Raw genomic sequence first — 17,331 nt, forward strand, 5'->3', positions numbered from 1 at the left:
TTAAGGAGAGTAAGATGCCTTGGCTACGTACTGGCAGAGTTGTTCGCCTTGCCGATCGTGCCATCCTGTCCATGTTGAGGCTTGGCCGGAACAGGCGGATTTTGCCATCTACTCCTCGATAAGCCTTCATTCCTTCAAACAACTACCAAGCCAAAAAGGAGGGAAAAGAAGTCAGGTATTAATTGAGGCATGTTATCCCATGATGACCTGTGCAAAAGTAGAACATGCTGTTTGGAAATGAAAGAACTTCACTTTCCTGCTCACAGTACTCAAAGCATAAATGCTGACTAGTTAATCCTTGCAACACACTCCTGTGAGGTATAGTATTACAAAGTTTATATTACAAAGATGACTTGTCCGTGCTTCTGATACATCTTTCTCTGCCAGGGAACTTACTGATAAACATTCTTCTCATAATTTGGTTACAACAATTAAAATTTGTAGCATGCGTTTGACTTAACTACTCCCTTATATTCTGACTGATATCTAAGGCTTAGCCAAACAGTACTCTCCCTTATGAAAAAGGCCTATAGAATTCAATGATATATTCTAATCTTTATAAGGGCTCTGTCCAAAACAGATTTTGGCAAGAAGAGTTTGATATGGTAATTAAGGGAAGTCTGTTGCAGTTCTTGCTGTAGTCATAGCAAAATCTCGGTGACTTACGTCTCCCATCCGCTCCTATGCTGTAGAAGGGGGTTTAGTTAGCATGTGAGACAGGTGCATCAGCTTTATACTAGAGGAATAATGTATGCAATGTTTTATCTATACTTAAAAGGAAACTTAAATTTGTCAGTATTGTCCCATCAAACTGCAGAACATGGATGACTGATGCTGACAATAAATTTACCAGAAATTCTTATCCCACCCTGCCCTCTCAGCAGAATACTCTACAGTGTCCTCTAACCACAGCAAAAATAAAAAATAATAAAAAACTTATGCCCACAAAACATCCATAGTTATTTGCAGTTACAGCTTGATAATTTCCAGTTTCAGTTATAGATAGATAACACATGTATTATATAAACATATTAATATATACATATGTAAAAATATTGTTTGGATTAAGTGCTAAATGTTCATTCATGCTTACAGAGTTCCAATTTTTAGAAATTATTTTCTGAAGCATTTCTTTGTACATTAATTTTTACTGTAAGTTCCATGAATGTAACTACATCACTTCTGTCAGTATCCTCAGACTTCTTCCTGACTGCTTCCCAAAAAATGCCTGCAAATTCATTCTAAATGGTTGAAGGCTATATATGCAGTTTTTTGATTATGGAAAAAGATTCTTACATTTGTGTGTAAGTAATATTAATAGAATACTCGAGGCTTCATTATTATTACATTCTACAATATTTTCCCATAAGGATCAGTGAAATGTAATGTTTAGAAAGCTTTTGTACAGTCCAGAGTTAGGTCTTTCCACATGACAAATTTTAATTGTGTTGTAACTGGGTTGCAGGAATCCTGGCAGTTTTCCTTAGGCCACGCACAAATTATGCAGGAGAACCAGAATTAGAACCCAGAACTTTTTGCCTTCAAAATATAACTTATTCCTATGGCAATACCAACCTTATTAAAAGCTTTGTACACAGATATTAAAACAAAACCAACAAAACAAAACAAACAAACTGTTCCTAAGATAGACATTGTAGCTACAAAGAAAAAAAAAAACACTAATGGCACAGCTGGTGTAATGGTTGATACTTTGATATGATTTTGATTGAATCAGTTACTAATACCACATTTCTATAATGCTACAAGTTCTTATCACAGAACAGTTTTTTCCCCCCACCCTTCTTCCAAAGACATTCACAGAAATTTTAATGAGAGGGAAAAGGAAGGAATGTTACTACTAAGATTCGATCAATGGTTTGAGAGAAATAAGAATCACATCATTACTGAAACACAAAGCGTACTCAAGCTGTCAAATCTTTGTTCCAAAATACTTTTAACCTTCCAGAGCTCAGCAAAACCTCACACTTATTAAAAAGGGAGACAGTGATGTGTTCCACAAATGCCCATCTTGAATGAGAGCAACTGCACCATAGGTTGCTTGATGGTTGGTTACTACAGTGGTGTGCAAACAATATTATCTGACATCTGTACATCACAGGAACTGGATCTGGAGTTCAGCAGATCCAGACAATCACACTGCATCATGAAGGCAAGGAGAAAGGGGAGGGAATGCCAAATGCATCATTTTTTTTTTTTTATACCCACTGTGTATTCATTGAGCCACAGCATTGGCACCAGATTCTCCTCTGTCTGTCCTCTTGGCTAGAGGAAACGTGATGCAGTAAGGGTAAAAGAATAAAAAAAAAAAATGGAAAAAAAATAAGAGCATATTCATATTAGCAATGACTTCAAACTGGGCCAGAGGCCAAGCATTAAAGCAATATGCTACTAAGAGTGAAATATAGATCTGGGACTCCAGCGTGGTTTCTTACTCCTTGGGCAGATCAAGAGCTGCAGCATTAGTCACAGAGGCCTGTTGTAATTTACACAGGACCTTTGGGAACGAGGTGGGAAAAAACAGCAAGCACAAAAAAAAAATGGTGAAGGGAGGAGCACAGGGACAACAAACAGGGAAAAGCTCGAACCTTCCAATTTACTAGAGGTTAAAAAAAAAAGAAAAAAAAAGAAAGAAAGAAAAAAGAATAATAAAGAAGCACGAGAAACTCCACTAACTTCAGTGGAGAGACTCCCACCTACACAGAGATGGGAGGAGAAGCAGGCTTCCATTTCTCCTGTATGCTCCCAGGTAGCTCTGTGCACCCTACCAAAGCTCTCACACAGATGTGAGTAGTGCTGAAGCTGCTCTGGAGACGCAAAAGGCAGCTTTAGACAGTAAGTAGCTAAGCACGGAAACTATTAACCACGCTGGTTTCCGACTTAACATTTCACTTTCCAAAGTTCCTTGCTGAATATTCTCTGTGTCAATACACTTCTATATGCCAGATGCCTCAGAATTTGTTTAGAGTTCTCCAGACCTGTTTGGAGGTGCAAACAAGCATCTGTCTAGTCTGTCCTGCAATCCAAGCTACAAGCCTTTAAAACAGCTTAAAATAAATTTCACAAAGCGCGTGTTCAGTCCTCAAATTAAAGCTACTCTTGGAATCTCACACAGTCTTATCCAGGGCTTCATTATGTCACATCAATGACAGCAATTGCACTGATCCCGTCAGTGATCTAGAACACTCATGAACTCTCACATGAATTTGCCACCATACAGGAAAGGGTTCACCTTCACTAGGCTAAGAAGTTAAGTGAGCTGGAATCCACAGACCAGAGCTGGTTCTGAATTATACCAACATAAAACATACCCTTGGCTGTAAATAGGGAATTATTCTGAAAGGGCATCGGTTATCAGATCAAAATGTAACTCAAACACTAAGGCAGTAATAGTTCATGTATTAGAAAGTTACAGTTTTCAGAAACTAATCAAAAAAAATAGCAGTTTCCAAAGGGATTTGGGTACTCACTTCTATAGCATAATGCAGAGATGAAGAGGCTGGATGCAACGAGAGGTTCTCAAGTGGTTTAATATAAGGTTTCTCCCATCCTGAAGCCAAAGACCATTCAATCATCAGCATATTATCAGTGAACACAGTTCCAAATACCAGACCATTGGGGTCTGGTTTTTCCTTGAAAGTCGTAGCTGGTATGATAACCAAGTCTGAAGCCTGAAAAAAACATGAAACCCAAAGTAATAAAGTATTAAGTCAGACTGATTGAAAAATACTCCTGCATCAGTGAACATGGAAAAATACAATATTTATCTGCAGGGGTATTTATAGACAGAATTGTTAATTGTGTCTACCTCTAAGTAGTTGCCAGAGCATTCGTATTATGTATGCACCCATACACACGTACTGCTTAGATCAGTTGTTCACATATTTTGAAGCACTTTTAAGTGAAGAAAGCAGCACAAGGTGGGAAAAAAACCACAGACACACAAATAGAAAATTATCAGATGAAAATTTCTTGGACAATCAGATTAACACATCTATACAAGTTCCAGAAACTCCCAGATGCTGTATCCCAGAACTTAAGCTGATCATCAGAACCTAATCCTCCTCGCAACTAAGTATGTTGCACTGATTTGCCTTTAATGCATAAACCAGAGTGAGAGACCTGAGTCAGCAGGTTACTTGGGTTTGCACCAGTTTGTTCATTCACATTTGTATTTTCCTAGAAAGATCCTATTAGCACAAAGAAGGCTAAATGTTTTCCTGCATGATTAACAGTAGAGACTTTCCCTTACGAGCCATGACTAGCTGCAGAAACACAACATAGTTTTTTGTATTGGTTTTGGTTAGGAGAGAGTGAATGTTTTTCATAGTAGCTTATATAGTGTTAATCATTGTAAAGAACAGCAGAGGAAGAAGGAAAGCAGGATCTCTGGCACGTCACTTCCCTTCATAGATAGATAGGGGCAAAACAACAGGAGAAAGCTATGAAGTGGACAGTCTTGATCCACTTCTCTCATTCTCTTTCTACAGCTTCTGAGCATTTAAGCTGTGCTGGTCAGAGAGTGAAGGAAGAACTCAAAAATCCCATTTGAAGCTCCGTTTTCTTTCCTAACATACTCAGAAAGCATTGACCCTTACTACAGAACCCAGAGCAAAAACCTTACTCCTCTATGCTGGGTGCATATAAACAGACTATACTGCAGTACTTCAGATTCTTTTCAAATTACTTGTCTGGACACTAAAAAGGAGGGTCTGCCAGAGATACACTAACTTCTAACTTGTGCTTTTCAGACCTGCATATATTTTACAAAATGAAGAACAACTAGTCCCAGCTTTTGAAACAACACGCAGGCACCATCTCTGTCAACAACCTGATTTTCAAGATGTCTTTAATAACAGTGGTCTGTTTCTTATTGGTGTTTTTGTTTTTGTTTTCCCTAATGGCTTAGATGTGAAATTAACTTTGAGCTGGAGCACATGAATAGCTAAAAGCTTGTTTCAAACTATCTCCAATTATAGGACTTGTCTAGATATTACAGTATGCATTGCCTTGGTTGAACTAATCATAAACTGATGAAAAGCAGTTACTCTAACTCTTGAGAGTACCCTTTGTACTGCTGACAGTGAACGCTCAATGGGAAAAGCACTAATGATGCCCTGAAAATAAAAATGAATTTTACCTGACAACCTCTTATCATGCACTTGGAAAAAAAAAAAAACAAAGATATCACACCAGAAGAGTATGGATGGAAATAAAAAGCCACAAAGGAGTGTTTGCAATATATCCACATTGCAATATATCCACAATGCAATACTGTGCTCAGGGAAACACTTATGCAGGAGTAGGATGTCAATGGGGCTTAAGTACTGATGTAGAACACAATTACATCCTTGCCTTTATCTCAGGGCAGAAATGCTTGAATCATGGCTTCTAAAGATTCCTCCTACTGCCAGGGGTATTAATAGCACTCCCTCAAGTCAAAGCTTCAGTCTTATGTCAGGTCCAATTTTGTTAAGGTAATTAATCCTGACACTGAATGTGGCCCGGGGAACAAGAATATGTTCCCCATATTCAGGCTTGTCCCCCTTACAAATCCCACCAATGTGCTGATTTCTGCCTGTATGGCCACATTTTGCCCTTCCTCAGTTTGGGCGCAGCACAATAGTTGTAAGGCGGCTCTCATAATACAGTTTGGCAAGCTCAACTGTATTAACAAATAGCCTTTACTTCAAGAATGATGAAGGATTTTAATGTGGTCCTTCTGATGGGCCCACAAGCACATGTAGAGGAGTAGCAAGCTGCAGCCATAAGCAAAGAAACAATCCCATGGGAGCGTTTGGATTTATTTAACCAAATAAGTCATCTTGCCATAAAAGATATTCTCCAGCTTTGGAGACATGAGGTTCAAAAGATCCTTGGAAAGAGTCTCTATAACATGAGTAATAATTTAATAAAATATGTCACTCAATATGAACATACTGCCGTGTTTTGACAGCTAGTACAAAGAGGGGCCCAGAGCCAGAATCACTCCTGTTCTGGCTCATTAGAGACAAGAGCCGGACCAAGAACTCGCTCCTGCAAGCTCAATAAAACAGGTACTGCTGTGTGACAGTCCCACAGCAGTGCCTATGGCTCAGAGCAATAGTCCAGGATGCTTGGCTCTCAGCCCCAAGGACTGGGGACCTTCTGCAGTCACAAACAGAAATCACCAGACTAGCTTTCAGGTTGAGTCACTTGATGGCAGAAAGCCTATGACGCTTGTCCTGAAAGGAAGCAAGTGCTTCCCAGACCACAGAGCTTCCTGGAGCCGCAAACTGTGGACAAGGAGCTGACCTGCTGTTTCTCACCTCTTTCAGCAACAGGAAAACCTATTCTTCACCTTTCTTTCAGGCATTTTGCAAACACCTGACCCAACATCAGGTAGGACACCTGACTTGCCCTTCAAACAGCAGTAGGAACATCCTTCAAAAGGGCTCAAAAATAAGCTTAAGTGCAGAGTAATAGGGCAGCAATCATTAAACATGCAAGAAGGCAATTTTCCTGATCCTCATAATGCTGACAAATTCTGTTATAATTTAAATCTCTCTTGAGAGTTTATTTTATTTTTGGCCATTACTATTCACAATTCTTTTTTTAAGGATCTTCCCCCTTTATTCATTCTATTGTATTTCTCTCTTTCTCTGCTTTTACTGAGCAAAACCCTAATGCTTTTTATGTCAAGACACCATCAAGTGCTGCAATGAATTTTTTAAATTATTTTTTATTTTAAATAAAGGAGTTGAGGGTGGTGGTGGTTGGAGAGCCCACCTTGGGGTGCTCCTTCTCACTGTGTCATCTGCGGTACAGAGTATTTCCAGGACCCTCAACCTCTTTTAGGTCCCTGAGCAATAAGTCTCCTACATAACACCTCACCTGGCCAACAGACCCCTTTCACTTAGCTTGCCCCGAAGTCCTGCCCCAGCATTTTTTGCTGTTGTTCAAGCAGCACCAGTGGGAGGGAAAATGGACACACAAAAGAACCTGCACAAAGAGAGCAGAGCAAGGGCAGTTGACTAATACAGGAGTACTGATTAAGTATCAATGCCTGTTACTTTTACATTGTTAAAAAAATTATCACGGTACTGCCATGGCATCACCTATGACCTTTATAAATCGCCATTTCTTTCTTTGCTTTGTCAACATTGCCCCAGCCCTGTAAGCAGCATTAAAGTTTGGCATTAAGATCCACCCAGAACCCTGCTGTTTGTACTGCTAATACACAGGGCATTTTTAAATTACATTTGTGTTTCGCTTGCTTTGTTTATCAGTGTGCTCTTAAGCACTTTCTGACACTGCCACCTAATAATGCCATTAAACTGGAAGCAAAACCGGTAAATGCTGGGACAAAAAGGAAAATGGAGATGAAGAAATAGATGATAAACACAGTCTATTAAGCACAGCTGTTCCACCCTTGTTGCCTACAGCAGAATGACAAGGACTGAGTTTCAGCCCTGTAAACTCTCCATGTCACAGCAGGATAGTACCTACAAGTTGTGTGCCTAGGTCCCAACTCTGGACAACCCTGTAAGAAATAGGAGTGCCTGCAGCAGGCAGAAAGGGGTGGTGGGGAAGCCAGCTGGATATTGCTGCTTTTAAAGGCTTATATAGATGCTGCACTGCAAACAGTCACTGTCTCTACTGGGTGCATGTTTTCGAATAGCCCCTTATCTGGGAAGTGCCTGCTGATTCCAACATGACTTCACCCAGACTGAAGCTCTGCCCAGCCCAGTGAAGATGCACTGTGACCTCCTGAAACTAAAATTCATCATTTGATCAAACTAGATCTTGTAAATGAGCTAAGTCAAATTAAATATGACATGCTGATCAGCGTCAATTTTAACCAAAGCTGCAGCAAGACATCCTGGTGCCCATAGCCAAGATGTCACTTTAATGTTTATTCCATCCAGCCCGTGGAATAGCCATAAGTGGATTTGGAGCTGACAGTAGCTTCTGGACAGTAGTCCAGAGTTTTTACTTCCATTACTACACTCCTACCTTTCTTACCTCAGAGAGCTGCCTGGGGTCGGTGCAGATGGTGTTTTTTGTCCTATTCTTCCCATCCAATTTTGCCAGTTCCTTCCCAAATGACCCTTGGCTGCGGCAATTTTCACTGCACTGAAACTACTAGACCATAGTAGAGTTGAGGAGCTGTAAGAGGTGTAACCCTAACTTTTCTAAACTCTGTACTGGGCCTAGCATTTCTATCATTTACCTGAGTACAAACAGAACTGGCAGCCTCAGCTGTACAACAGCTTACAAGTTACCTAGCTGTAACAGCAAGTTGCAGCAGACATCCTCAAAACATTAACATACTTTCAGTGAAACTGACTGTAATCTATTACGAAATAAGTAATCTCTCTGACTTCTAGTAAGGGTGATTCATTCAAGATCACAAAGCAACTGCAATTATCTTTTTATTACTTACGCTGAGTTTTTAAGCATATCCTAGGAAAGATCAGGCCTTCTGATGCAATAACAGACATGGAAACACAGATAAAATTGAATAACTTGTTTTGCCCTTGCACTTGTGAACAGTGAACTGAGGTTGCAGTTATGGAGTAGATTTTGAGGAGGAAACAGATTACAAAGAGCGTAAGGAATTATTATAGAGGGAAAAGTTAACAAAGTGTAGCTGGGGGAGTTGGACAGAATGAGGCTGGAATGAAACAGAAGGGTTTTGAGGAGGGCACCAGGGATGAGGATGTCATTCTCCTGTCTTTCTGACTGTGGCACTGTCATCATTGCCTTTGGGCCCTCCCTAAAACACACCTCTCTTCTGCTGGAACAGCTGCTTCCTCCCCTCAACACCTTCTGCCTGGCCACTTCAACATGAGGCTCCTTCTATGAGACAGACTGAGGAGAGGAGGCTTGCACTGCTAAGGAGAAGCAGTGGAGAAGCTAGGCTGAGGATACTAACCAGGTGAGTGAAAAGCTCCTCCAGCCTCTGGAAGCTGAAACCCTCCCTTCTCCTGGACAAACTCTCTTTGGCCTTGCAGCCAATGAGCAAATGATCTGTACTGCATGAAGCTCCTTCTCTTCCCATATGTTAGGCTGCAAGTGGCAGAGGATTGCCCACGTTTTATTTATTTCTGCTTACCTAAGCAATGTTCTCAGCTCATTCTGAGATATTCCAGCCCGGCAGCCTCCTGTTGCAGGGTTCAGGCTACCGTGTGCTGCACATAATTGCTTCTGTAGAACAGGTACTATGAGCAGCCCACAGGGAATTGCAACCTGATCCAGGAAGAGCCTTCACCACATGGTCCTGCTTTCTGTAGGCTGACATCATAAATCATGCTTAACAGCTACTACTGCATAAACAGAGATGGCTTGTGCCAAACTATTGCCAAGCCTGAGAAATCAGGGATGGCATGCCAGCTCCTCCATCCAGTGGCATCAGACAAGACAGCAGCAGTGCCAGGCTATGCAGCCAGGAAATGGGAAAAGTTGTAGAGGCTGTGTGTTGTGTCGACTTAAGGCAACTGGTCCTTTTCTTCTCCTAGGACAAAATAAACAGTCATTTACTCTGCCTATTCCTAAATCCTGTCTTAGAAACAGAAATACTGAACACTGCTTTAGTGGATGCAATCAGTTGCAACTTCTAGCATGTCTTATATTTGTCTCATTTGTCTGACTTACTACCTCTCACCTCTACCCACTAATCACTAGCAGACGCCATAGCAGCATGGTCTATTTGAACAAAAAATGAGAGATTTACTTCCTATTAACCATGGACAAACCACTACTCCATGCTTTTGTTTCTTTTCTCATCCTCATCTTCTTTGGAAAAGCTTTCTTTTTTCTGGGGCAGAGACCATCACTTTCTGTATAGGGCTAAGCCCAGCATGGCTGTTATCACAATAATAAAGTCTACAGTAGAAACAATAAGATCAATAAGAATTATATCAGAATAAGAAAATAATAAACAGAACAAAAAATATAAAACAGAATAAAAAAGTTTTAAAAAATTCTTAGAAATCTATTACTAGCTTGTAAGTATAAAAAGTAATGTAACCTATTCTATAATCCCTTTACTGTCGCTACTATTTTAAATTTACAGCGGAGCCTGAGGCTTGAAAATGGAAAGTGTGTCAAGATATAATAAGATTACAGCAGGAAGAAAATTCAAATCTTCCTTCTATTAAAAAAAAAAAAGAGAGAGAGAGAGAGAGAGAGAGAAAGAAACAAAATAAAATATATTCTGCAACCTCAGGAAGAATATCCAGAAATTTTTCAACATAAAGGTTCCCTGAGACTTCATCTGGGAATATTTGTTAGCACATGTAATTGGACTGGGGCCTGGAAACATTGCATCAGGTTCACAGTACATTGGGTAATAAACAGAGCAAGTGACAAAGCAAAAGACAGTCAAGACCCTGAATCATTTGTGAATTAATCATAGAAGCAACAGAAAATACGTCTGGAAGGACTTTGTCTAGCTTTGTCTAGATGTTGTTCTCTGCAAAGTATGTATCTAATCTATTCACAACAGATATTTATCAAATATTTGTCAAACCAAAGAATGAGCTTCTACTACATCCCCAAGCAATGGGAAGAAAGGGAGAGAACAGCGCATTGTTGACTTCTTTAACCTTTCCCCTCACCTGATGAACACTCTGTCTGATGCGGCAATGTTTGATTTGGCACAGTAGGCAAGTAACATAAAAAACTGATGTTGAATCCTAACAAGGCAACATATATGTGGTTGGAATTGACATAAACTTCTTGCCTAGAGGGTGAAAAGGGAACACATGGCAGCAGACCAACTCAAACTGCTATCTCAAGCTTCCAAAACACTCCAGAAGGGAAATAAAGGTGGTGGAAAACTAGTCTGGGTAGCTTGTAGGGAAAGCACTGAAGAAACTAGCCCTGCCCTACAAAGCACTGGAGCACATAGATAATGCATACTATCATTGATTTAAATGGCAGCAACTAAATTTTAAGTTGTTCTTCATTTGCTCAAATGTTGCCTTGCACCAACTCCCTTTGATCTGGTCCAAACGTCATTAAAGTTAATCAAGACCCCTTCCTCCAGCTTTATAGAAGTTTGGATCATAAGGGAGGCAAAACTACCCAAATCTTTACAGCCTCACCCATTTCTGCTGCTTCAGGAAACTTAAATGGACTAGTATTCCTTTATTAGTAATAGTAGTAATATTTTAGGTCCCTTTCTCATTAGCCTGGTTCTCTTCTGATATTTTCAGATCTACTAAAAACACAGTCATCTAGTATCTCATTTATCAACAAATTACAGAGAACATTTGAAATATAACTAGCACCTAAAATAAACTATCAGGATATTGATAAGACTGTTAAACAGAGAAGCAGAAACTGGATATTGATACATTACATTTTGGTCATATTAACCACTACTTTTTGCCAACAGCTGTTCTACTTAACTAGGGCAATCAAAATGTCAATAGAGAGGAAGCATGAGCAAGCTTTAACGCAGTCATTGCACTGGACTGAAAAACACATTGCTGCAGCTCACTGATATGGCTGGCCAAGTTAGTTATATAAAAATCCTCTTTAGCACTTCATGTATGCAGTGTAGCTATACCTGGGTTTTTGCTTAGAAATAAGCAATTCCACATAGGACAATAAGGGAGATCACAGACTGCAGGTCTATAATAGCCCAATTCCTTGCACAGGCAGCCCTCTCAGACTCATATTCAAACATTTCCTTAAATACCTAGGGCCCTTCTTCACTAAAAGAACACGTTAATTAGTAACACTACTCATGTTATTCACTAAGTATATACTGCTCCTTCTCAAAACTCTGTCAACTTGGTTAACATTGCGGTGCTTCTCTGTGCTTACAGCCACTGTATTTCCGCATTGTAGCATAAACACAATGTTCCATTTTTAGAAAGTTTGCCTAGAAGAAGGTTTGAGTCTAACACAAGCTGAGTGCTCACACTGGCCTGTGACACATAACTGCAATAGCAAGATCTGTGACATTTTACCAATACCACGTTTTTGTACAGAGGCACAGTGTTAGATGTTTGAATAATGCTGTAGGAAAACATAAATTTGGTGCACAAAGATTAGAGATGCTGATGTCTCCAGATTCCAGAAATACTGTCATTTCTATTTCACACAATTAAAGTGAAATATTTATTTATTTATTTATTTATTTTTAAGGGTTATCTGCCTTAATGAAGGAAGAAATGAATTGCAAAGCTAAATTTTAGACAAAGTTTGAAATACTTCAGCTAAGTAGCCTGGCCATCAGAAACATGCAAATGTGTTATGTGGGATAGCCAAGAATAGAACCATAATCTCACATGCCCAAGTCCTGGGCAATTGCAATTAAATCTTCTTACCCTGATTTTAATGAGCTTGCAGACATGCAGGGGAGTGGATTCACAGAATGAAGGCGTTCAAAATTTATCACAGAGTCACAGAATAACCCAAGTTGGAAGGGAACAACAAGGATCATTTCCCATGGAATTTCAAAACCAAACCAACAAACCAAAAAAAAAAAACACAACATGAAAAACTTCTCTTTTTGGGAATATAAAATGCTTTCACGGTACAGTCTCTTACAGAGATTTAAGGACTTACTTCAAACCTTCAGTTAATTGCACCTGCCTTTTTCCCTAATTCCATCTTTTACACTGGTAGACAGAAGATAAGCTTTACAAATTGCCATGAATTTCATGGCTTGATCTGCCACAGAAACTGTCATATTGTTCCAATTCATTCTATTCAGTAGAAGTTTCTATTCCTAGAAATAGGTACTATGCGTGAGATTAGGATAAAACTCTTTCAGCCCTCTAGGCTGTTAGTTCATGAGAATTAAGATATAGGGATGATTTCAGAAGCAAGCAGAAAGGGGGTGGTGGAGCAAGCAGAAGTGGGGGGGGGGGGGGGGGGCAGGAGGGACAAAAAACAAACAAACAAAACACTAAATTCTCTTCCTAAATATCAGTTCTTATTCATGTGTGTTCAACAAAGAAAACATTTAATATCAAGTCTGGGGACTTCATACAACAAAGTTATTTGGAGAAAATTAAGAACTCTTGGAAGCAGATATGGACAAAATGTATTTTATAAGTTTTGGAGTCATATAGTTTCTATTGGGAATTACTTGCTGGTGCTAAAGTCTTGCATTTTTAAAATAACTCTTCACTTTATGAAAAATAAGTCCAGAAAAAAATAAATCCATATGTTTTGTACAACCTCTGTGCTTTTACAGACACCAACTATATCTTCACCACCTAGTTAAAAAGAAGATAAAGCATCACTTTCTTTGCGCTATAAATTAACTTAGCAAAACAGTTCCCTGGCTCTCTAACATCTTTCTTTTATCTTGGTTAAAAGCTCCTGCTATTTGTTGAAGACAATTAGCTTTATTTGCAAATCCTACAATTTCAGATAATTGGACAATCAGTTTCTCTATTACAGCTTAGAAAACCTATTTGCTTTAGCCTGCAGCTATTAGGGGGACATTACTCATCTGAAGAGAAACAGAACTACTACTTGCCACCAAGCTAAAACAGTATAGAGCTGCCACAGATGTCAAGCACCCCTGTAGCTGTGGGGCCCCCATGACATGAGAAACCTACTCGCAGACTGCTGGGAAAATATCACTTAGAGTACCACAGCGGAATCACAGTGACTTATTTCCACAGCACTAAGAACTTGTGCTCAGCAGTATTTCTTGGCTCCTCCAGTCCTGAAGCAGTGACACTACTCTGCTTGCTGCTACTACTGTGTGTTAACAGACTTGATTTAGAAATGCTGATCTGCCAAATAGAGTCATCAGCAAAATTGAGCTGCATTAGTGGATCTTCCACCTGTGCATGTAACTTAGAGAAAGCCATTTTCTCCTAGTGACCAGCAATCACTGAAACATTCAGTAACACACACTGGGCTTTTCCTCACCCTCATCAAAACAGGACACAACTGCAAATGCACTGTGTTGATCATTACTCTGACCTAGACGCATACTTTCCAAATAACTGGAATGAAAGCAGCAGATATGAAATGCAGTCAGTGTTGCCCAGCTATTATTAGTAATACTTACACGACTTTGTGCACCAAGACAGGCATTGCACAATGCCACAAAAACCACTTGGCCCTCAATCTTCTCTGTGCTGTAGCTGGTTTCCTTCTTGGCAGGTGAAGGTGAGCATATGTATTTGATTGTAAATCACTGGAAGTAATTCCACAGCATATATATCCTCTACTAGGAATCATAATCAAGTGATGTGAAGTAACTGCGGTCTAATAATATTATTACTCTCCAATTTGTTTCAGAAAAAAAGTGAAAACATGAAAAATGTGTAGATGCACTCAGTAGATGAAGCCAGAGCTGACCTGATCTAATGCCGATGACAGTCCCACTGGGCTGGATGACCTGTGGCTCAAAGACACCAAACTTACGCCATTTGGATGACGTTACATACATATGTATCCACTCACAACTCCCCACTTGGTCATTTTACTGCTTCAAGACAGTTTACATAAAACCAATATTCCTCTATACTCATTTTGGAGAATGACTGCCCATTACTGCATCAAGATATTGGGAAGTTTCTGCAGCCAATATTTCCCCATACAACTTAAAGAGCATGAACTTCTTTTATTATTTATCCACTCAATCTACATTTAAAATGGGGTATAACAGAAAATTATATAGAATTTATATAAGAATAGAATTTAATATGGAAAAGCAGGGCATTTTCAGAAAAAAAAAAAGGATAGAAGTCAACAGCTGCAATATGATAAAAAACCTTACTGAGTTCCCATATGCTTTAGCAGGTAAATAGCTTATTGATGTCAGTAGAAAATGACAAATTGAGAAGAAGGTGGAAAGGAAGGGGTATGAAAATATAAGCCATGTAAAACTGCTTTATACATAAAGCAGTTAGCCTTATACATAAACTGGTAACTACAAGTGCACGTATGTCCTCATGCCAAAAAACATTTCAGAGTTCCCTTGATGCACATGCTCTGGTCATGTCAGAAACTCTACCCTCTGCTCATATAAAATAAGAGTAAAAGTGCTATGTTCTTCCTAACCTCTTCAAGAAGTGAAACTCTGACCATGTTCCAGTATTATGTCAGTATGAGAGTCAATTAGTTCAAAATTTTAAAAGATGTTTCATAATAAATACAGAATTATCTGGTTTTATGTTTTAATCATTGCATTGGAGGGGAAGTAAGAAAATTTGGCAGAGAAACACTTCTCTTTAAAAAACAGTGCCCTTGGAGAATTGCTTATTTTTATCTGTCAGCAACATTTTCACAAAGACAGTATTTTTCTAAATAAAGCGTAACTGCCTAATATGTCAAAATGTCAAAATTCCCTGAATAAGGAATACTACATCCTACTGTATTTGGTAGGAATTATAGGCACGCTTGAGTTACATTAGTATAATCATGATAGTGAATCATGATAACTAGTGAAGTTTCATTAAAGCAAACGTATAATCTACCATTAGTGAGGTTTTCCATTGATAGACTGTTTAGAAAATAGGGATATCTTCCTCCACAAGAAAAAAATGTGTTTTTTTTTTCCAACGCTTTCTAACATATACTACGTAACAAGAAATGCTGCATAAAGTAGCAGTATCTAGCCTACATTTTAACTGCACAGATTACTCCTGCAATACTACTTTATTTATACTTTAATAATTTTTCAGGCTGAGATACAGACTTTATTTTCATCTTTAATGCTATTACATTGTTTGTCAAGAACGTGAAACAAGGCAGGGAAACAGAATGAGCACAATGTTTTGCAGAGAACCAGCCAAGGTCATAGACATATGATGCAAAGGCTACATGTTTTAAAACACGCAGCTAAAGGTCCTGTTACAAGGAACAGCTACATCTGGGTGAAGAGACCTGTAAGAATAAATCAATACCTGTAAAACTTGAATTGGCAGTCTCCCAGTTTGAAGCACAAATGCCTGCTCTGGAATTGCATTTTCAGTTTCCTCATACTTTATTTAAAGGTGAAATAGACTACAGATTTAGGCCTCTGGAAAAACTGTCAGAGATTTTGTTTATTTATTTGTAGACTATACCAATAGCGAGGAAATAATCTTCATGTTTTAAGTCTTACAATACTTAGCACATTGGTAGATAGTTCACAACTTGGGCTCTAAACCACTACAACAATGCAAGAAACAAATACTAAAACATACCTTGTTACAGAAAATACCCTCTTATCCACTGTCTTGCACAGTTAGATATCAGCTAGTGTCTAACTGGAGGCCATGCAAGCATAGTAGCATAGCATTGCATTCCGCCTCGCAAGTCCAAGATCTCAACAGGGCACATCAGATGGCACTCAGCACCAGCTGAGCTTCCAGCCTGCCACGGGCTCACATCCCTCTGGCTTGAAGCCCGGGACGGCTGGCTCTGTCTGTAGAAGACAGCACAGGAGCACCAAGAGTTGCTTGGAGTAACATGAGGAGCTGTCCAGACACAGAAACTCCATTCCACTACCATAAATCTCTTATTAGCATATCAATCCAGATCCACTCATGAACTACAGCTACTTTATTCTGCTTTAGTACAGCTCACTAGCCAGAAAGTCTGCACCATTTTGGCACAGTGGATACACCTTTAAAAATTAAAATATAAAAAAACTATATTTTGCACCAATAAGATGCCCAACTAATTCTACATGGCTTCAGATAATCAAAAGCATAGAGAATCATAACAGATAATACCTCAAAGTATTCCATGTGTCAGTCTCTCAAAAGAAAATAAATTCCATGAAAAAGCTACATAAAAATTAAATCATCTTTCTTCATACCGATTGATAACATGAGGGAAATAAAAGGCAATCATAGATGCCTTTAGTTTCCTAAGACCAAGTATTATGATTCCAAAGTCAGAGCTAATAAACACATTAAGACAAAGCAAATTAGAATGAGTATGGAAGCACACCACTACATTACCCAAACAACATTCACTGTCTTGTGACAGCACAATGAGAAGAATGAATTCATTAAAGAGGTTCCCTAACCTCGAATCATAAAGTGCCTTAGACATAGCTGTGTGCTGTTTCATGGTAGTACTGAATGCAAAAAGACATATATAATAGCAAAACCAAATATATGCACTTCTTGGTGCAACATTCTGAAATACATTTGGTGGTAGAAAGGATGACTGAACATTCAGTTAGTGGGTTTGTATGCCTCTCCTAGAAATCCAGTGCTCACAATGCACAAAAATTACAAGTATAACTTTTTCGGTTATAGTCACAAACCACAGCCATTTATATATATACTTTCACATACGTATACGTATGTGTACATATATATATATGTATGTATGTATATAGATAGATAGACA

General features: G+C 39.0%; 1 protein-coding gene across 2 annotated transcripts in view; it reads right to left on the reverse strand.

Annotated features, from left to right (window-relative positions):
- Positions 1–17,331, reverse strand: part of BCAT1 (branched chain amino acid transaminase 1) — a 66,625-nt gene that overhangs the window by 27,635 nt on the left and 21,659 nt on the right. For both annotated transcript variants that reach the window (XM_040565780.1, XM_040565785.1), the window contains exons 3-4: positions 3,489–3,689; positions 32–142 (exon numbers count right to left, since the gene is read on the reverse strand). In XM_040565780.1, the coding sequence (XP_040421714.1) occupies positions 32–142; positions 3,489–3,689 (312 nt within the window). The remainder of the gene's footprint in view (positions 1–31; positions 143–3,488; positions 3,690–17,331) is intronic.

This window comes from Cygnus olor, chromosome 1 (assembly GCF_009769625.2).
Source record: "Cygnus olor isolate bCygOlo1 chromosome 1, bCygOlo1.pri.v2, whole genome shotgun sequence".
In the NCBI taxonomy this organism is placed as follows: Eukaryota; Metazoa; Chordata; class Aves; order Anseriformes; family Anatidae; genus Cygnus; species Cygnus olor.